This window comes from Micromys minutus, assembly GCF_963924665.1.
Source record: "Micromys minutus genome assembly, chromosome: 25".
Lineage (NCBI taxonomy): Eukaryota > Metazoa > Chordata > Mammalia > Rodentia > Muridae > Micromys > Micromys minutus.
In genome coordinates, this window is record NC_137960.1 from 40,187,057 (window position 1) to 40,209,287 (window position 22,231).

The 22,231-nt window shown below is 47.8% G+C and overlaps 1 protein-coding gene and 1 long non-coding RNA gene across 3 annotated transcripts; one reads left to right on the forward strand and one right to left on the reverse strand.

Annotated features, from left to right (window-relative positions):
- Positions 1-6,431: 6,431 nt before the first annotated feature.
- DDO (D-aspartate oxidase) lies at positions 6,432-20,482 on the reverse strand. Of its 2 annotated transcripts, XM_080937820.1 has the most exons (6): positions 20,428-20,482; positions 18,797-18,977; positions 17,542-17,650; positions 15,261-15,437; positions 8,616-8,751; positions 6,432-8,409 (listed from the first exon to the last, which is right to left on the reverse strand). In XM_080937820.1, the coding sequence occupies exons 2-6, from the start codon at positions 18,972-18,974 to the stop codon at positions 8,164-8,166; spliced, it is 846 nt and encodes a 281-aa protein (XP_080793946.1). In that variant the 5' UTR covers positions 18,975-18,977; positions 20,428-20,482; the 3' UTR covers positions 6,432-8,163. The 2 variants fall into 2 exon arrangements, with proteins under 2 accessions (XP_080793946.1, XP_080793945.1); XM_080937819.1 differs by having other exon boundaries at positions 6,432-8,751.
- Positions 8,598-12,435, forward strand: LOC308436829. Its single transcript, XR_013975535.1, has 4 exons — positions 8,598-8,721; positions 10,491-11,123; positions 11,232-11,322; positions 11,479-12,435. It is a non-coding gene; the product is annotated as an uncharacterized lncRNA (long non-coding RNA).
- Positions 20,483-22,231: the final 1,749 nt, after the last annotated feature.

A 22,231-nucleotide genomic window follows, 5' to 3' on the forward strand; every position in this document is an offset into this window, starting at 1 on the left:
ATACATGTTGTGGTGTTGAATGTTTTCCTAGATAGTTCTTAAAATTGTCTTTGGAGGCAAAATCTCTTGCAGAACTGGGAGCTTATTAATTCTGGCTACTATAGCCAGCCAGCTTGCTCCAGGCATGCCCTGGCTCTGCCCTGGGATCATAAGCAGCCACCATGCCTGCCTGGCCTGGTGTGGATTCTGGGAACTGGAAGCCCTGTCCCACACTTGCAGGGAAAGCACTTACCTCAGTGAATCATCTCTCCAAACCCCAAGAGAAGCAGCTCCTTTTTTAAAAAAAAAGATGTATGTTATTTAGGTTTTTCAGATTTATTTATTCTTATGTATATGAGTACTCTACCTGCATATATACTTGAGTGTCAGAAGGGGGCATCAGATCCCATTACAGATGGTTGTGAGCCACCTCTTGGTTGTTGGAATTGAAGTCGGGCCCTTTGGAAGAACAGCTAGTGCTCTTAATCACCGAGCCATCTCTCAGCCCTGTATTTTATTTTTTTAATTGCATGTGTGTGTCCTCATGCAAGCAAACACAGGACTGGTGGTGCCAACTGGAACCAGAACTGAGAATCAGCTCCTCTGAAGCTACAGTGACAGGCAGTTGTGAGCCACCTGATATTTGCACTGGGAACCAAACTTTTGTCCTGTGCAAGAGCAGAACATGTTCTCAACCACTGAGCAACCACTCCCCAGCCCACACTTCTCACAGGATCTGAAACACTCCCCCCTCTCTCCTCTCCCTCTCCTCTTCTTCCTCTTCCTCTTCTTCATCATCCTTCTCCTCCCCCTCCTCCTCCTTCTCTTCCTCCCTTTCCTTGTCTTCTCTTCTCTATTCTTTTTCTCTTTATTTTCTGAAATGTAAAGTTTCTGAGGAACGCAGAATTGACTGTGCCCATTCAGACTTCACAAGGGGTCAAGATCTGAAGCCATTTTTGATGCATCCTCAGACCTACATGGCCCCTTGTCAAACTTCCGGCTCTGCCATCTTGGTTTCTTCTCTCTTGCCTGTTTTCTTCCATAGAAACGGAATGATCTTGTTGTCAGCTACAGTCTACGTGTTCTTAGAACTCACAGTTACTTGGAAATCATTGAAAAATCCCTAAGTACACATTGTATTATTATTTTGTGTGTGTGGAGGTCATGCCTACACGTGGTGCCTGGGCCCCGCCCGTGTGCCCGATGCCCATCAGGGATAGAAGAGCTGCAGATGGTGGTAAGTACCTTGTGGTTGCTGTGAATCTAACCCTGGGCCTCCAAAAGAGCAGCCGGTCCACCTCTCCGGCCCGCTTGGAACAAGTTCTTATTCTAACTGGTGAACCCGGATGTATAGTTTAATACTTTGAGCAGAGCTGAGAACTTGGCCTTTTCTTGCCACCAAGTTGGCAGACTGCATTCCTATCGTGTTTCGAACCTCCGTGGAATCTTGGGACTAAATCCCACACGAAAACACGGAGGCAAATGTCATGTGAGTCTTCTGGGACATTTCCCCGAGGCAAGACAAAATGATGCGCTAGCTGGACCTTCTCCGAGCATGCGCACAGGGCCATCTCCAAGGAGCTCAGGAGCCCTCACACCAGCCCTAAACTGCCTATGTCCTGGCTCTCTTTATGCTAATTTATGCAAATAATTAGGGGCTTTCTAGTCCTTGCAACTGGGCCTAAGTCTAATGTTCTTGTTCTCACTAAAAAGCCCATGACGCAGGTGAGGGGACTGAGATGAGCCCCTGGAGGGATCCAGAAAGGGCCCTGGGCAGAGTCAGCTGAGCACTCAGAAGATGCGCATGACAGCCAGATGACCCGGGCCTGAAGAGAAATACTAAGGCCCATAGACAAACTGAGTGGGTTGGTACCATGTATACATGCATGCCATGATCCAACACATACCGAGGTAACTAATTCCCGGGCGACGCTGTGACAGATGAGACTGCAGTGTGGCTACAGGCTAGGTCATCAGGTGCCCTGAGCTGGGAAGTCAATCGCTCCCCTAACTCCTGAGAAAGCCTCTGCCATATTTTAAGGGATCCGGTTAACGTGTTCCCTGTGGCTGCTTGGAGCTGTGATTTATAGATAGCAAAGTCACTTAGGATAATAAAACCCCCAAGCCTGGTGGCAAACTGCTGAGATTTTTCAAGAAGAAAGGTACCATTTAAACATCTCAATCAGCTTTTCTCCAAAAAGTGACATCCTGAGGAAACAGGCTTCAAAAGTGTCTTCACCCTTCACACATTCAAGAAAAAAGATGAGAGGAAATTGAGGGGGAAAAATACTAGAATGGCCGCCTTCGTTTCAAATAGTTGACATCAGCAGAATCTTGAAGCAGGTGTGTAAGAACTACAACTCCCAGCAGGCAGGGTGCTACCATTCCCCCTTATTTCTAAAAACTATGAATTGAGAAAATTTGGCTTAAACATCAATTTGTGTTTCAGGTCAGCCTGCACAGTGCAGAAGACCCTGTTTCAAAAATAATAAATAAATAAATAAATAAATAAATAAATAAATAAGAAGGAAGGAAGGGAAGAAGGAAGGGCTGGGTGTGGTGGTGCACACCTTTAATCCCTGAACTCAGAAGGGAGAGGCAGAGGCAGGAGGATCTCTGTGAGTACAAGGCCAGCTTGGTCTTCATGGTGACACCAAGAACAACCAGAACTACATAATGAGATCCTATCTCAGTAAAAACAAGGTGGTGGGGGAAGAGGAAGAAGAGGAGGAGAAGGAGGAGGAGGAAGAGAAGGAGGAGGAACAGGGGGAAGTAGAGAGGAGGGGAAGGGAAAGGGAGGGGAAAAAGAGAGGAGAAGTTGAGGGCAGGAGGAAAAGAACAAAAAAGGGGGAGAGGAAGAGAGAAGGAAGGGAAGGAGGAGGAGGAAGGAGAGAAAAAGGGAAAGAAACAGAAAGGGAAAAGGAAGCAGAAAGACAAAGGGAGGGAGGGAGGGAGGGGGATGGAAGAGGGAGGGCGGAGGAGGGAAGGGAGGGAGGGAGGGAGGGCAAGCTCATTTGAATGTGTCTATTCTGTAATAGGAATATGTGTCATTTAAAAAATAGCTTATCTTCTATACATTACACCCAGCTGGGCTGTGGCCTTTCTGTTCAACATCTTTTCTTCCCAAGTGAATAAAATCCCAAACTCTGAACATAATCTTTGTCAGCAGAAGCACCATGCTGACAATGACAGTGTCTCAAAGTAGCCTTGTCCCCAGGTCATAGCACAGCAGGCTCTCTCTCAGCCACAAAGGCTCCAGAGAGAAGTTGTCCTCAGTGTCTACAAAGCACCAAAAATCATAAACGGTGTTCCAAAACCGGAAACAAAGAAGTAAGGCAGGTGGTCCATTCTCAGACTGTATCGCTCCATAATAAAAAAAAAAAAAAAAATTCTACTTACATAAACGAGAAATCATCATAGAAATAAAGACCAGTTGTGGGTAGTTCATTTCATGTGCTAACTTGCCTGGTTTGCGGGTGCCCACATGGCTGGTCACATGTGGACACGGGTGTGAACGTCTGTAGGAGATGAGAGTCCAAATCCATGTCCTCCTTCTCTCGAGTCTCTGCTGTGGGTCCTGGGAGATGAGCTTCCGTTGTCAGGTGCCGGCCCCTGTCTGCTTCTCCCCCTCAGGGCAGCCAGACCTGAGCTCACCAGGAAGTGGCCTTGTGCAGGCAGGATCTGGAACAACCGTGAGCTGCAGAAACACCCGGGACAGCTTCAGAGGACTGGTTCAGTTTATTGGGGAGACAAAGGCCATTTGAACCTTTGGGGTGGGTAGGGGATATAGGGGTGAGTGTATGTCATTGGCCAGGGCTCGAGGGTGCTGGGAATTATTCATTTGCATGAAGAGGAATTCCAGGTGCTGCTGGACATAACCTTGTAAGAAGAAAGGAAGTTTAACCTGGCTACCAGGCTATGCGACCTCCTCTGGTGGGGCAAAGATGGGGGGCACAGAGCTACACGCACCAGGACATGTAGGCCCAGGAGTGAAGGGATCTCACTCCTACCAATCTCAGGATGAGATTTTCAGGGTTTGCACAGGCTTCGACAGCACTCTTGATCCAGGCCTGCTCCTCCTGGTCTCCGATTCCTGGGCCCCAGTCAGGTTTGGGTGACACGTGCTTTGATCCACTGAGCCATTTTGCTGGCCAGAATTGATGGACTGACTCCAAAGACAGACTTCAGACTGAATTCTGAAATGTGGCATGAGCCAGCCAGTGCAGGCCTGAATAGATAGAAGGAAGGGTGAGTCTCTTCTCTACCGGAACTGGCCTCTCTCCTGGCCTCAGACAGCAGCACTCCTGACCCTCACACCCAGACTGGAGCTGCCCCAGCTCTCAGGCTTCAGGCCTAGACGGAAGCTAAGCCACTAACTCTCCTGAACGGAGGCAGAGGGTTCCATCGTCAGCAAAATGGAGATCTCACAGACATCGCCTCAGCTTCCATGATCACGTGATCTGTCATGGCCCCTTGTGATAAATCTCTATATAACTATATCTTGGCTTCATTTCTCCAAAGAATGCTGACTAATGTACCAGCCAAAAGAAGAGTGAGGGCTAGTTCTTCAGTGCTTATGTGGGAGTCGGCCTGAGTCTCTTGCATTTGGCAGATGCTCAAAGGAGGCAGAGGAGTTAGGAAGCTTTGGAATAGAAACGCGGGAAGGTGTCAGTAATATCCCGATTGGAGACCTTCCACATGGACCATCCACAAAGGCAATACCCACCATCACTGGAGAGCGGTGCATATTTTGACTTCTTGGGTTGTTGCAAAGTTAGGAGGAGATCTCCTAAAAAGTTCAGGAAGATCTTGCTTATCAATCATGCTCTGAGCATTTTGCGTCCATCCTTACAGAAGTGATTGTTCAGGTTTCTGGATTGGAGCCCTGCAAGTCTGCCATTCAGCGGGCTGCTTCCCTGTGCCACATCTTGTAGATAAGGGGCTTCCTGGACAGAAGGCTGCCGGTCATGTCTCAGAGCTCTGTTGTCTTGCGTGTGCAGGTGGTTGTCCACGTGTTTATTCTCTCTCTCGTCTTTCAGACAGGCAGCTGTCTCTCAGCAGCTAATCTCTGGCTGACAAGGTAATTTCCAGCATTTCTAGAGAGCCGTTATGGGAGACTGCTAATTCTCACTGGCCACCTTGTCCAGAGTGCAAGAGGATGTACAGTGGGGGAACCAGCACATGCTCCTAGCTCTGCAACCCCGCAGCAAGGGAGACAGGGAAGGCAGGGGTTATAGCAGCAGCAGGAGCTCTAGAGGGAGAAGAGACAAGATTCTCAGCCAAGCCTCAGAGCCCCATGGACAGCTCTGAACACAGGCCAATGCTGCAGCAGCCTCCCTCCCCAGCCCTGCCCCCTTGTCTTAAAGATTCTGCTGTCACAGAGCTAGGCTGAGCATCAGGACTCCCACCTCCAAATCCCCATGCAATTTTAAGATGCAGCCCAGATTGGCAGCTCATGACCAACATGAATAATATCCTTTGAGAAAAAAAAAATACCAAGGAAGCCTTTAGCAATTAGTGACAATGAAGTCAGGGCAGGTAGCCAGGAAGCATCTGATCTTTCAGTCCTATGGTGTGGAGCTTTGGAGATATAAAAAGGGTGTGAAGCTGAACTAGAATAGCAAATATGGAGAAGCCATGGAGTGTGGGAGACTCAGCCTGCAGACAACAAGAACCAGATGAGGAGACATTTAAAATACATTCAAGCCACATGGGGTCCCAGCACTGAGAAGGCGTGTAGACCCAGGTCCTCACCCTAACCCAGGATGCCATTGACATTGACACCTGATGGCAAAGGGGAAGTCAGTCTTCTCCATTGGCTTGGCCTTGGGGACACCGACCACACTCCACGGCATGTCCAGGCATAGTTGGACAACACAGAACAAGTTCCATGGCTTGGAATTTGGCTTGAGTTACTTTTTTTTTTTTTAATAGACTTGTTTTGTTTTGTTTTGTCCATTTGTTTTGTATTTTTTTGTCTTGTTGAGGTTGGGGGTGGTTGCATTTTTTTTTCACTTTTGAGTTCTTGTGTTTTGTTCTTTGAGAGAGAGCATAAAGGTGTGAGGGGAGGGGAGTGGGGGAGAGTCTCCGGTTGCCTGGGGGAGAATGATCAAGTATATTGTATGAAAAATGTTAATGGCCCTGTGAAGAACATACGCTGAGCGGCCCCTCCATTTCTATTTTTTAACCATTAAAATGGTTGCCTTGTCATGTTAAAATGCCAGTTTTCACACTACATTTCCCACGAGATGCACATGTTCTCCACGTAAACACATGCGTTTCTTGCCTACTTTAAATAGAATCCAGAATAGTTGAATTTTTGACATAGAAACTCTGAAGTCTCCATACCAAAAAGCAGAAAGAAGAGGGCAGGGAGGAGGAGAAGCAGGAGGAGGAGGCGGGGAAGGAGAAAGAGGAAGAGGGGAAAAAAAAAAAACCCTCACCACGTCACACACTTTCTTATCTACTTTTTATTTCTTGTCATTTCTAAATGTCCAGAGGCTCTGTTTTACTTGAGATTGATACAACATCGCCCCCTTGTGGATATTAACGGAAAAGAGCCTGCTTGATTTAGTAGCCCATTAGTAGAATTTCAGCAGCCCGTTAAACACTGCTTTGTCTGAAGCCCTAGCCCAGTGCTCTCTTCAAACAAAATCACACACAAAGCCTCAACAAAAAAAAGCAAAAATAAGCTTCCCGTCCATACATTTAAAATTATTTTTAAGGATTTATGCAGTGTGTGTGTGTGTCCAGAAGATATAGGAAGTTGTACCCACCTCATTGGCACTAGGAAACAAACTCTTGTCCTCTGGAAGAGCAACAAGCAATCTTAACTGTTGAGCCATCTCTCCAGCCCATATATTTATGGCCAACCCTACACCGCCTAGATGTCCAAAACAAACTCTATTATTCACAAACAAAAGTACCTGTCTCCAAAATTTAATGCCATCCCTGCCCCGGCATTGCTTTCTTCCATGAATGACATCTCTTCTCCCAGCCAAACACCCTCCTGGGGAATCCACATATACAGGGGAGGCTAAAGGCCCTGAGGATCTAAGTTAGGGAGCCAAGCGACATTGCTCAATTCAGCAGTTCTCAAACTATATATCACCACAAGACACATTCCTCCCCCTGCATTGCTTGGCATAAAGGACACTGCCGTATGTCCTTTAAAACGGTTGCTCTGTCTCCATTAGCAAATTAGTTCCTTGGTTGCATGGACGATTCAGTCTTCAACCGTGGTCACCCACTGCACAGTCAGACAGCTCTTGGTCATTTGTGGAAATGACATACAAAGCCTCTGCGATCGCTACAGCAAATCCTTATTGCCAGCTTGACAAGATGGGGGATTGCTTAGGAGAGTCTTGACGCACCCCTCTGGGTGGGGCCGAAGGTGTTTCCAGATAGGGTTGAGCTAAAAGACTTAATCCTCGGACAGACCGAGAATTGAATGAACTGTTGGGAGAAGGTAGGGGTGTAGGAGGACAGTTGGGGTGGGGAGTGGATAACTGGGAACCAGTGCTTAGATCCTGTGTCTCACCCCATCTGGCCTGCTTTCTCTTCACACTGCTTCCTTACAGCTCTGCTCTACAAGACCCTCCCTGTAGCGATGGGATACAACTGTGAGCAAACTGATTCTTTAGGTTGTTTCTGCTCGGTGTTTGGTCCCAGAGACAACAAAACACCCAGTGACCGACAGGAAGCTGCTCCCAAACCGGTGCAGCCTTCATAGACAATGCCAGCTCGTCCGCTACCATCATTGCCAGCTGGCGGGGCGGGGGTGGGGGCGGGGGCAGCATGGTCCTATATAGTGAGATGACGGCACTTCCTTGGCCGCTCTATGACCTGAGAGGATCATGCACAGCTCTACCAGCGACAGGGAGCCAATTAATTTCCTCTTACGTGCTTAGGAGCCAAAGACACAAAACTCCCTATGGCTTACATCATTCACAAATTAGCATTCTATCCTCCCAAGTCTTACTCTATAGGACGAGCATTTTTAAGTAGCACATAGTTTGACACAAAAAAAAAAAAAAAAAAAAAGGAGCTTTGTGTCCTGTATTATTACTAGCAAGGCTGAAATTTCTCTTTGAAAACAGAAGTCAGACTCAGCATTCAAGCAGTGGGAAAGTTTCGAGACCCGGTTATGGACATTAAATTGTGCCTTGACCCATATCACCTGGGTCAGTTGTTATTTAATGTCACTACAGCTTTGATATGGGCGCTGGGGTCCTGAGGGTCCGGATACATTCCATCACCAGCCTGGTGGCTTCCAGAGCAGAGCCCCAGTGCACTGAGACGCCCCCACTGCCATGGCCGTAGTTGTGGACCACAGGCAGCCTCCGGTGCCCCCGGACCAGGATCTCCTTCTGCAGACGCACAGCCGGCCTGCTGGGTCTCAGACCCACTTTCTCTTGTATGTCGCAGGCTCTGTGGAGGGAAGGTTCAAGAGCACAGCATCGAGAAAAAATCTCTCTGCTAATTTCTGCGTCTGGGGATAGATTCCAGTCTTCCTTCTGTCTAGTTCCTCCCAGGGTTACGTAAGACGTACCAGGGTAAATGTAAGTCAGCCCGCCCCCATCTCGGATGAAGTGCTTCACCCAGGGAGCCTGTGCCTGGAGCACCTGACCCCTTACCGGGGAAATCATGGGGTCTCCTACAAGTCGTCGGCTTCCCAGGCCTGAGCAATTGACCACAATATCAAAAGATGGCTGCAGCTCCCACAGATCTTCGATCCTCCTGGTGAGTAGCAGACCTCCACTTGCCTTTATCCTGAGAAAGAGAGACTTGGGGTGAGCCTTGGTAACCACCGCTCACCCACTTCCCGGAAACGAAGGATGACTGGAACAGCAGGCTTTCTGTCTTTCTGTCTCTGCGTCTCTCCTCTCTCTCACTCTGTGTCTATCTCTGTCTCTCTGTCTCTCTGTCTCTCTGTCTCTCTGTCTCTCTCTCTCTCTCTCTCTGTGTGTGTGTGTGTCTTTCTCTGTGTGTGTGTTTCTATTTTTGTCACACACACACACACACACACACACACACACACACACGTGCTCGCTCACGAGGTGGGAGGGATGTTTTCACAGAAGGAACAGTACATAGAGCTGACCGAATGAGTGACCACTTGTTGGACCGAATGCTGTAATAATGAGAAGGAACAGCCTGCCTGGTGATCACTGTCGAACTGTAGGATAATATTCACAGTGCAAAAGCTCACCACGGGGGCCACTGCTAAGTATACAGCTCAGTGACCCTAAGCTCATCTGTGTCACTGTTACCACCACTCATCCCAGGGACTCTTTACATATTGAATGTAGAAATTCTGTAGCCATTTTATTAAAAAAAAAAGTAATCTTGTCATCATAATCTTAATCCCTTGTAATCCTATAATCTTACTCCTAGGTTCCTTATAGGATATAGGGGATTTAATATAAGAGATTCTTGGCATTTCTGCCCAACAACAGATGCAGGTTGGTGATCTAGAAGCAAAACATTGCTAAGAGGGACAAAAAATGTTATAGGACACAGTGCCCTTTCTCAAGGGCCAGGAAAAGAACTGTAGCTAGCTGAAAGAGCAAAGTTTTAGCTTACAGATATGTGCACACACACACACACACACACACACACACACAACCGGCTCCATCTTTGGATAACTCTGACAAATAGACAGATACCACAAAGGCATCTCTCTGTCTGCTGTCACTCAAGAGAGAACACGGAGCCCACGTGCCTCAGCACACGGGGTGTGGATGCCTCTACCCTCCCTGCCTCTGAGAGAGCTGACTGACGTGCCCACGCCAGTTCTCAACACACCCCTCCTCCATTCCAGATGAACAAAGGTTTTACAAGAAAGAAAACACAAAAAAATGTCAGAACCTCCAGTTAGAAATGGTGACACAGTTTCCTTGCTGACGTTAACTCAGCAGGAAAAGACTCCGACTTTCCATACCCACTTGCTAGCTGGGACGTTCAAGTGAGACTTGCACTGAGGTCTTCGAGGAACCGGCCTTCTGACACTGGTTCCATTTCTGGAAAACGCCACACGTAGAGGAGAGTGTGCGAGAGCACGGGCGTCCCGAGCATCCCAGACCGGACTTCTCTGCAGCCCTCCTGAGCCTGACTGAGGAGCATTCCTTCCCTCACCACATTCCTCCCACTGTGGGGACCATTTCACCACTGAGCAATCTGAAGGACAGCTGCAAACCTCTGGATTTGAGTCGTGTACTATATACTAAATATTTACAGAAAGCCCAGCTGTGCTAAGCCCGCAGTGATTCAAACCTGGCATGCACTTTCCGTTGGGTCCAAGAGGCTGTTTTAGGCACTAATTTCCACCCTATGCAAGCTTGTTGTCTAGAAAACCAGTGGAAGGCTATGGTGTGTACCTGGACGAGAACATCAAAGACCCTGGCCAGCGTCCATAGGGCCGCAAATAGCCATGGGACGTTTTAGAGATTTAATTTAAATTTAAATGAGAACAGGGCCTTTTATTTCAGACGTTTCTGCTCTCTCCACAGGACAGTTTGGAAGCCCAGAGCATGTTCGGTGGATGTACACCAACCGACTGTCTTTAACGGTGAAACTATTCTCTCAGGTGAAACATTACCATAGAAGGAGGGCTGAGTCGGGGTTTTGCGGTGGCTCTAACCAGCGCACTGTTTTGTGGTGTTTAAGACAGCCAGCACCTCGCCACAGAAACACGGAATGGAAGAGGTGTAAGAGCCGAGAGGTGGGGAGGAGTACTGGGGAAAGGGTCTTCTGGACATTACCCAGCTGCTGTGACTGTGACCTGCACACAGGGCCCATCAACGCTTCCTCGTGGATGGGGAGGGAGAGACACAAGAGCGGGTAATGGGGCCTGAGAACAACTAAAAGTCCTTAGATGCCTGAAGCTGTCAATGAGCAGACACGCACTGGAGAAGACTTGGGGAGAGCATCTACCCCTCGCTGTCCCTGTAAGCTTGTTGACCTGGCCAGCCTCTCTAAGCTCCTCCCACCACCATAGTGCCACGAGGCCACCCGTGAAACAGAAAGCAGCCAGTGAAACGGAAAGCAGCCAGTATCCGGAGCAGGCCTGATGCCAGACACCTGCGACTCCACAGCTGCAAGAAGGTCAAGGGTTTGTCGCTCTAAAGCCTGCTCTGTGACCTGTGGGTAAACCTGTCCACATCCGAATACTGCTCATATTTAATACAACCATTTAGACTCTTTAAAGGCTCTTTGTAAGTGCTATCTTGACTTTGTTTTTCTTTTAATAGGCTGCGGGTTCCGTGTGCTAGTCTTTGAACATTCTGTCCTGTGCTCCATGGTTCCAATCAGAACTCAGGGTTATTTTTCTAATTCAGGGAAGTAAGTGGACTTCTCGGCCTCAGGGTTCATGTAATTTTCTTAAATTCACTGACCTTGTTTCCTTAACCGTAGCCCAGGGATAAGCAAGCTCCGGGCTCAAAGAGTAGTTAGGTCTGTGAGAACATCCAATAAATGCAAATGTTCTTTTCTATTTAGACAGCCCTGCCAACATGTCACAGGAGAGGAGCCAAGTGACAAACGGTGGGCCAGGCTTGTTGTGCTGAGTCCCTTTTGGATCTGGTAGAGAAAACTTGTGTCCGGAGACAGGTCGACCAGGGCTGTTTGAATGAGTGTGTGGTGCTGCCTACAGCTCATTCTACATACGAAGCTGCTATTACAGAAGTTGGGGAGACCGACCTGGGCTGTGAAAATACTCAGTCACTGTCCTCTGGGACTTCTGGAAACCCCATCCTGAGAGGGAGCACATCATGGCCTGAGGATCCATGAGGAAAGGGAACCATACTGAGAGACACTTGTCCTCCTCACCGTGCTTCAGCTACCAGGCTGCTGGAAACAGACCTCCAGCAACTGATGTCCCCCAGGAACCTCGTGTGGGAGAGGAACCCCTGTGTGAGACAGAGGGGGAGTGTCTCCTGCTGGAAACAGACCTCCAGCAACTGCTGTTCTTCCCCAGGAACCTCGTGTGGGAGAGGAACCCCTGTGTGAGACAGAGGGGGAGTGTCTCCTCGTTTTTATTACACTGTGGCTACACTGAACAATGCTCCTTCCCGTTGGTTTGTTTGCTCTGGTTTGCTTTTCACCGTTACCTGTGCGTTTAATTGGCTTATGGGATATGGGACCAAACTGGGCTTATTGGGGCCGCTAGGTGCTCTGACCCTAACTGTGGGGAGCCGAATGCGGACGCCATTACAAGATGGCGCTGGCTCCCTCACGGCTTGAGGTAAACAACTCCATATATAGTAATGCTCTTGTCAGCTAAGGCGCTGCACCCTGCTCATGCGCAGTACATAAACTATCTCCGGCCAATCCCGAGGCCTCTGGTGTCAGCAGACTGGTGACAACCAATCATGGCAAGCCCGTATGCGCTTCTCCCTATATAAGCGGACAGCTAGGGTAGTTCGGGGCCCCTCGCTTCCTGCTCTCCCTTCAACCAAGAGGCTCCCACAATAAAGCGTGATCTGAGAAGAATCCTCTGGTGGTGGTCGTCTTTCCTCGCTGGTCGAGGAGCGCGCCGCACCTAACCACTCAGTATGTGGAGGAGGACATCTCTTTCGGTGTGGAGTCAGGTCTCCTCCCACTGGAGATTGGATAGAGGTAACTCTGGTGTGGGTGTCTAAGGTCGATCAGAATGCGGTTTTAGTCATCATGGGGAAACAAGTTTGGAGTGAAGGTGAGAAACAGCGAGAGGCTTGGAAGTCACACTGAAGGTGAAGAGAGGTAAGGAAGGTCCAGTCTGTGCTCAAAGATGGAAACTTAGGAAGGTCGTTTTAGGATTACCGAATGTGCATTGTTAGTCAGCTTTTAGAGCAACTCCCAGATCTCAGCCCAAAGAACAGCACCTTCCCATCAGAGACCAAAAACACCCCAAATCACCTATGTTCAGCCAATTCATTAAAAACAAGGAGAAGCCTAGCTTAAAGTTCCAGTTGGCACGTCTCAAAGGGAAACCTAGTTTCTTCATAGCAACGCATCCTGTTGCTATGCCTGACAGAGCTCCCAGAGTTAGAACTTGAAAATGTATTTTAGGTTGACAAAGCCGCCGGATACATATGGTCTAATACTGCCTTGACGCTATCACTAAGTCACACTTCTCGGAGTGTCCATCCCAGCCTGGCCGACTCCATGAAACATACAAATCACTCCAAGCACACCAGGCATCAGGTATAAAGCAGCTCCTGTCCCTCGGTCCCTTGGAGGAGGGTATGTGGCAGATAGGCCTGAAGGGGAGCAGCCAAACTCTCTTAGTCTGCAGGGGCGGTGGTGAGGAAGAAGATCTGGCCAGGAAGATACCTCTGAGAAGACGAAGACCTTAATAAGCCTACAGAGGCCACTGCAACAGCATCCTGTGTTTTTACAAAGCTTACACCAGCATCAGCAAAACCCCGCCCCCATCCTCTTTCCACCTTTCACACTGTCCTCCCAAGTCCTTCTTGCTTTTACTCAGGAAACAACAATGGTGAGCACATTCAACTGTCTGCAGCCTGCGTGGTCTCACAGTCCTCTGATGACGCTGGGTGGCGGAAGGTAGGATGCAGCGGTGGTCCCTAATGAATGCTTCAGACGGGCTGTGCTCCAACAGGCACAGTGTGGGCAGCGGAAAGCTGGGACAGCCCATCCCCTAGGTGATGTGCAGTGTAGGTGTGTATTTCTGTATAATCATGGAAATCACAGATGTCAGGCAGGTGAGAGAGAACAAAGAACGTGAGAAGAACTCGGAGGTTCAATCTCTGCCCAGAAAAAGCAGCAGAGAAGCCAACAGCGTGGGCAGTGAGGTCAGCAGTGTGGTCTGTGTGGGCTTCCTCTGGGCCGTGGGATACGGCCTAGCATCTTGGAAAGGAATCAGCCTGTCTAAATGACAGGCCTCCAGCACTGACAGGAAGCACCAGGCCTTCTAGATGCCATCAAATGCAGGGTGACTCTGTTCCCTTCGGAATAATTTATTTAGTTATGCTGCCTGGCAGGAGACTTATTGCCTCTGTGATTCATTTCCTGGGGTAGCAAGCAACAAAACCAACCAAGTGTGTGACTTTACTGTCCCAAGATATAAAATATTTCCTGCATGGGTGACTAAACCTCTGAGGGCCTTTGCATGTCAGGTTGTTCTAGACGTTATCGGGCAGTGTTTGAGCAGGGGATAGCTGACCTTTGCCGGTTTGGGGAAAAGAGTGAACGATGTAAGTTATAATAAAATAATATGCATCCCCTGGGTTGTTGTACCTTCCTAGCTAGCACTGAGGCTGAAGCTGTGGCTTCAACGCACGCTGAGAGGAATGTTCCCTTTTGAATCAGGAAACAGAAGGCTGAGTGCTCGCACTGTGGGGGAGAGGCGTAGGAGGCTACAGAACAGGCCCAAGTGTGAGGAGCAGCAGGGATTGTGAGGCTACCCATCTGGCTCTGCCCAGCCCACAGAGTGAGCCCCAGATGTCCAATTCCTTCACTGCCCGCACCTCCCACCAGCCTGAAGGTCTCCCCTAGGGCTGCTGTGAGGCCCAACCCTGTTTCACACCGACTTTTATGAAAGAAAACGGGGTGGGGAGAGTGGGGGGGGCAACCTTTGTCATCTACAATATTGGTCATCGGGCCAGACACCAGGCTCATTGGTTATATTAACAAAACAAAAAGAAAACTAATTTTCAAAATGCCTTCAGTTCCAAATGTTTTAGACATGGGTTCTTTATAGCACACCCAGATTTGGAGACTGACAGTGCTTGTGTTTGACAGCCCCACCCACCCCCACCCCAACGTCATGCAATGGCTGAGAATGGCAAGAGATTTATTGATGTGTCTCAGATGAAAACACCTCGCTGTGCATCCTAACAAGTTAGATACAGGATGTGCTGAAGCCAAGCCAAAATGAACAGTCAGAGGGCTCAGGTGTACATCTTAAGGAGACCAAGTACAGACTTTAGAAAGGTTCCCAATTTTAATGTTCCCATTCATCACGCACTACAACAATAAATAATGAAGCTATTCTTACTGAAGATGAGAAAAAATAAATGATAATTTATGATCAGTATAAGATGTTTTTCCCCATCCAAAGTATCTGAGCTCTGTATTATCTGAACACCTCCATTTTCTGAACTGAGGAAACTAAGATTTTTGGTAAAACCGACTCTTTCTGTGAGGAGATTCGGACAGACAGCACCAAGTTATCATGCGTGTGTGGTGGACTTAGTCCCAGAGCATTGCTTTGGGAGACTGTGCAATAATTTGTCGCCATGTCAAACAGGACAACACACAGAGACCTTCCCACCAACCTTTGCTGCAGCCACGGGAGGTAGGCAGAAGTCTCGCACTTGAGGGTTGTAAAAGCCTGACCGAACACAAACCGAGGGAATCGCTTCAGCTCAGCCCCTGTCATCCTTCGAAATCCCAACACGACGTCGGCCCAGAAAGGCTCTTCTTCAGTGGGGACACTGCGGAATATCTGCCAGCTGAAGCATCAGAAGCAGAAAGTGCTCCTTACATTTTTGTGAAGTTGTGTGTTCTCATTAACTCCATATACAGTTCAGTGTGTGCTGTCCTGTTTACCTGGACCTCTGAGCCTTTCTCTGTCCCTTCACCTGTATGAACTTACACTCATCTTGAGGGGCTCATGGAAATCACTTTTTCCTACACAGCTTGGTAATTGATGCTTCATTTGTAACTGGTAAGATTTGAGACATTCCCCATAGGCCACAGTCACTTGAGGACAGGACTGTATCTGTCTGCTGCAAAATTCACTTAACACATATTTATCAAGCATTTACTATACATGAAGTTCCCTATTGCCACCTCACTAAGACCTAGAAGACCAGCTGCAGAGAGGGCTGCTAAAAGTCCTCTTGAAGGAATGAGTTGAAAATTAAGGTCATGCCAAAGATATGTGGGACATTTGTAAAGACTTGATTATAAAAGGAAAGAGTATTGGAATATGTCTGTTTTTAAAAATTAGTTAGAGGCAATGTTGATGAATTCCGATTGGTTTTGGAACAAGTTAGGCATGGCCATAACACAGCAAACTCCTTGTTTTAGTGTGGCTCAATAACTAACCCTGGAGAGAGAGACTAGACCCTGCCATTGATAAAAAGAACCATGCTTCATAGGGGCTTTGGAAAAGTAAGGATTTCACCATTCATCCTGGCGGTTATATGCAGGTTGATGTCAAGGTGGTACGTGATTGGACAGTAGAGAGTGGGCGGGGACAGAGTTCTGGTAAGGAGACAGGAAGAGGAGAAAGGAGGAGATGGAGAAGGAAGCAACAAGGAAGCAGATGTGGATGTTTCTCTTGGTCCATCTCCAGATGGATAAGGTTGTTATGATTATTTTTAAGGGTTCCTATGGGCCAATTATTTTATCTAGGTTGTGAGTAATGGTGTGGGTGCTGAGACTTGAACCCGGGTCCTCCAGGAGAACAGAAAATTCTCCTAACCACTGAGCCATCGCTCCAGTTCCAAGACTGGCACTTTTTAAACTGTCTTAAAACCACAAAGATAGAATTGCACAAAGATAAAACATCCCTCTGCTCTTTGGAAGGCTGTGCTGGCACATGGGTGACAAACGTCTTCTATCATTTGATGACACCAAGACCTGAATAAAAGATGTTAGAGCATTTAGCAATCTCTGCTTAAGAGAATATGGGATAAAATTATCACATTTTGACTGCTGTCTGTGTTAGAAATGTTAAATTTAATATGTCATCAGACCTCACTTAAGTGTGTATCCAGTCAGATATTAACGATCAAACAGAAACATATAGAACAGAAACACTAATTTCCAAATGACACTGGAGAAATAATTGTAGGATTGGAGATACAGCTCAGTTGTAAGCACAGGCCTAGCACGTACAAGGCCCTGAGCTCAATTTCCAGCACTGTCCCCCCAGAAGAGCTACTTTAATGATGGATGTACAAAACCTACTTCTGGAGTCCATCTTGCTTTCTAATGTTTCTCAAATAAATTAGACACACCTCTGTCTAAGGTCTCTGCCCACACCAGTGCCTCATTTCTTGGCTTTCCACTAGCTACATCACCCTCCACACACCCAGACTCACAGTTTATTTGGTATTCGGGACCTTTGCTTGTTTTTCTCCATATTGGCAAACCACTTTACATGTCTTCAGGAAAATTATGTATACATACATATATATACAATTTATACTATATATAAATATATATTTATTATCCTGTTTATGAATATATAATATATTATATACATATAATATGTTGTTCATATATAATATGTTGTACACATAGTATATTAAACATAATATATTATACATGTGTATGCTATATGTATATTATACATACACAATATATTATACAATGTATAATATAAAATATATTACTAAGTTTTATATGTGTGTGGATGACAAGAAATGGTAATGATTACTTATTGTTAAAAACAAAACAAAAATAAACAATTCCCCTAACTCTGTAAGTAGTGTTTCTCCTCTGAAGTCTTTTCTAAATTCTCCCTAAAGCTGATAAATGTTCTGCTGACTTCTGCCTTCCCGTGTGTTGCTTACGTCTACGACACCTTCAGACCCCATTCCTTACCCAGACACCAGGTGAACACCCGCATCTGCAGCCTCTGCAGACCTGGCGATTTCAGAAAGATGCTGGAAGGTCTCTCTAAACCATCGCTTCTGCGTGGGCACCGGCGTATCTGCCAGGTCATGGAGAAAGGCAAAGATGGTATGAAGGGAAGCCACAACCGTAGCCGGGGAGGAGCATTCTGACAAACACCCAGAATTTTACATGTCGATGTGTCTCTCTGACTCACTCTTGTAATGACCTACAGATGAGTGGACACAGGCTCAGCAAGGCAATGACGTGGGGACCAGAAGCATGTCTGCTGCAAGGTATAGACCCAAGATGCCAACCTGAGACGGGATGAGTGTGTGACTGGGAAACCCAGGCAGGCACACTTCTGGGAAAACAACTGAGAGGCTCCTTCTAAGAGGGCTGGAAACACGGTGTGACAAGCAGGGACCCTAGGTCAATAAGGATATATTAGTAGCAAGACTTTAAAATAAAGCATTGGTTACAGAATCAATAAATATTTCTGTAGTGTTGACTGAAAGTTGACACTAATAAAAAGTGTGCCACGTGAGTACTACACTGTCCTCCCAGATCGCAGATAGGCTGCTTGTTTAAAGACAAAGAAGAATCAGTTGTTCTGCAGATTACATTAGACCTCAACGGCCTAACCTCCAATGGTCTCTGTCTGTTCATTTAATGTGCATCCCATGTCCCTGTCCCCAACCTAAAAACAACAGACTAGTGGCTAAGCACCCCGTGCTACAGCAATCATCCCCAAATAACAGATGGTTCCTGTTCAACTGTGCACTGAGCAAGCTTGGTGACCTAATTCATATTCAAGTGCTGGTCAAGCAAAACTGTCCTAGCCAGAGAGGCAGGAGTCATTGCAAATGCAGACTGAGGGTTGCACGGCACTGTTTTGAACTCTGCCATTAACTCACTTCATCCTTACAAGAGCCTGACGCTGAAAAAGCATGGAGCAGAAAATGTTTGCTCTGAATCATGTCTAAGGAAGAAGTCTGGGGAACTTCATCTAGCCACAGCAGAAAGAAAAAAAAAAACGGATCCAGGAGACCCCAGGCACTCAGCCGCAGAGAGGAGGCCCCTGTGACTTGGAGAATGAAGTGCTTGCCTTCACGGAGACTGGGAGACACCAGGCAGCCTTCAGGATCGCTCGTGCCTGTCAGAAGCAGAGACTCTGGGAAGTGGTCTCAAGAAAGGTGCCTAGTGTGAAATCAGCATCCTGCAAACGGACCCATCTGTCTCTCACCTGGATAGGTGTGCGGAATGAGCATCCCAGCTGCTACATTACTGGTGGTATCAGGAGTGAACCTGTCTGAGATGACAGTGACGGAGCATCGTGGGACCAGCTGGGAAACGCACACGGCAGTAGACAACCCTATCACGCCAGCTCCGATGACCGCAATACGCACTGTGCCTGTGTCCATGGCCTACAGAGGAAACGGCAAACAGACCGCCTTGCTTAGGGCATTATTCTGCCTGGACAAAGTCTGACCCTACGGAATAAAACTTCCTTTGTATATTTCCGTGGGGTCAGCCCAGCAACCCTTTAAACTCGTGTTCCACGAGTACCAGTGCGGACATCGGGGTCTCTACAGGCAGTCGCTACCAACACAGAATCAGCCTAGATTTGCCTGCTGTGCTCACCAGGATGAATCACGTGGCATTTGGGGGTAGAATTCTGGTCATGGTGCCCTTGCCTGAACTTTTCCCCCATGGGCACATCCAAGGGAGGGCAGAGGAGGTAAATTAGTCCTGGCAAGCGGCTGAGCTGTAACCTCTGCTCCTAGTTCCCGGGGAGCAGACACTGTGGTTATCTCTGGCTGCCAGGAATGATTGTGTAACACGAAGGAACGGCCTGTGTGGTCTTTTAGCCTCTGTGCCCTCTCTGAAGATGACACCAAATAAATTCTTATACACTCCTTTAAGTGGTAAATGACAGGCCACTGAGTCTGTCTCCCAAATAGATCCCTTGTGGGAGAGTGTAGGGAAAATGTGGGTACCAGGTGCCTGTGCCAGCCACCCCAAGGCTGACATCTGGCAAAGACTTCAGAGTCCCCCAAGCTCTTGAAGAAGAGGCAGCAGGAATCCGTTCCTCCCCCTGTCCTGTCAGCCTCCCTCCCTGCCTCCACTTCATTGTCTTACTATGTGTGCTCCTGGCCCCACGCCCTCTGTCTGGCTCAATTCCAGATTAAGGAGAGTGGGGAAAAAAAATGATTGTTCCAGTTAGTCATTGCCATTCTCTGGGGGTAAAGTTCTAACACTCGGAAAGTTGTTTGGGATGTCAGCCTAGAATCCCTCCCCTGGCACAAGCCCTCCTTGCAATGGGCAATGAACAGGGCGTCAGCCAGGTGGAGGCAGCCGTGGCAGACGTCATGAGGTCTGGCTATGGGTGGATCTCTGCCTCCTCCCCAGCTCCACTCGACTCCCACTCTCTGAGCTTTTCGGGGTGGTTTGATGTGTGCTTTTTCTACTACAGAGCTGTGTGTGTGTTTCTGAAGAGGTGAGCTGAGACGTCAGACTGCCAGGGCTGAGGAAAGACAAGAGAGGGGTCCCAGCAGGAGACAGTTCAGTGGGGAAGGCTGGGGTTCCTGGACATGTTTCCACGGGAGGTAGGAGAACACAGACAGCCATGATCTTACCAGCCACCGTTTCACAGTGGCTTTTCTCCACCGCTCTAGTAAGTTAGCAGTGGGGTGGAAGCAATCTGGCGGAGAATAGCCAGCTGCCAGTGGAGTGGAAAGAAAGCCAGAAAGATAGGACTCATCCTGGTTAGTATGACCTGTCAATCTCTGGCCCCCAATCCCCACCAAGACACACGCCTAAAATTCCAGAGTGCGTCCAGAACGACCCCTGAGCCCAAAGCGAGGATTCAAATACCTGTCTCTGAAAAGGCTTCTGGTATCCACACGGGGGCCTGGCACCAACCCTTGTTTCCCAGTGGCCTGTTAGCCTGGTCTCCTAAGAGACGGAGAAAACAAAACTCCTTCTCATTGGGGAAATTATTAAGGACAGTCTCTTTAAGCTTACTCTCCATTGGTCCATGCAACCCTGTCCGCCTCTGACTCCCCAGGAGAGAGGAGCGTGTGCACTCTGTGGGGCTGCCTCTCTGCCAAACCTGCAGGGGAGTTTAGTCCTCCGCGACCTGTCTTTGTCTGGCTTCCAAGCGCTTCAGCTTGCCACCAGTCTGGAGTTTCTCCTACTTACTTGTTTGTGTAATGAATGAATGGGTGGTCTGTCTCGCTTCCAAAACAGTCACAGCTAGAACCCAACATCTGTTTCCCCGTTGCAATGTTCAGAGTTGTTGATAGCTGAGATGCGGGTCCGGTAGCAGCTGGTCAATTTATTCAGAAATTAAGTTAGGACGAAGCAAATGTTTACAGAAGGGAAACAGTATTTGCTGAATGCCGACTGTGTGCAAAGCACCTATCACTTTAAAGTTGTTTGTTTCTAGAGAAGCGGTTAGATGTATCACAGTAGAGATGATATTACGTTTTAAAGATTTGTTTTATGTTTCCACTGCTGTGGTCTGTTGGGCTATGTACACATGTGTGTAGTGCCCATGGAGGCCAGAAAGATGCCCTGGAGCTGGAGTTACAGGTGGTTGTGAGCTACCTGATATATGTGCTGGCAAAGAAACTCTGGACCACTGAAAGAGCAGCACGTGTCCATCGCTCAGCCGCTCCTCCAGCCCAGGTAATATTTAATGAAATAATATTAACTATATTCACTTTCTACTAGGAGACTTAGCTGTGTCACTGTGTAACACCCTATCCTATAAAATGAGATGTGCCCTCCTTATTCTATAGAGTTAAAAACCGAGGCTCCAAGACACTGAGGAAAAGCCCATGGTCTCTTGTGTGGACAGAGGCCATTCTGCGTAGCAGAATCCAACCAAGCAGAGGTCCTCGTTGTCAAAGCAGGGTCTTCACTATCTTATCTGGAGCAAGTCAGAGGCTGTCTCAGTCTGTTTTTCCATCTTTGCATGTGGCTGTGAGCCTCTAATGAGCTCAGCTAAGTAAGATTCTACATAAAGCCATCCGGGTGTCAAAGGGGAAAATAAAGAGCATTTTCCTTCCATGTCCACGAGCCCAGAGTCACAGAACTTTTCTGTGACTAGAGGAATGGGTTCTTTCTCCACACACAGCCAGCAACCAATATAGCAGATTCACCACAGACGCATCCAGTTCAGCAGGATTCTCACCTGAAAACGGCATCTGATGCCACAGGTTGAGGGGCTCAGGTCTTAAGACATACCCCTTATCAAAGGTCAGATGCCGATCACAAACCTCAGGTTATGCCCTGTGCCTCGGGTCTATCAATAGCACCACAAATCTAGGGTCCTAAGGTGGCCACATTGAGTTCAGTTTATTTGCTACAGTACCTCACAGAATTCAGGGATGCCTAGTCTGATATAAAGGCTCCAGATGAACAGCCAGAAGGAAACTACTAACCCTGTTGTCTTAGTTAGGGCTTTACTGCTGTGAGCAGACACCATGACCAAGGCAACTCTTATAAGGGACAACATTTCATTGAGGCTGGCTCACAGGTTCTGAGGTTCAGTACATTATCATCATGATGGGAAACATGGCAGCATCCAGGCAGGTATGGCTCTGGAGGAGCTGAGAGTTCTATATCTTGTTGTGAAGGCAAACAGAAGACTGGCTATCAGGCAGCTAGAAGG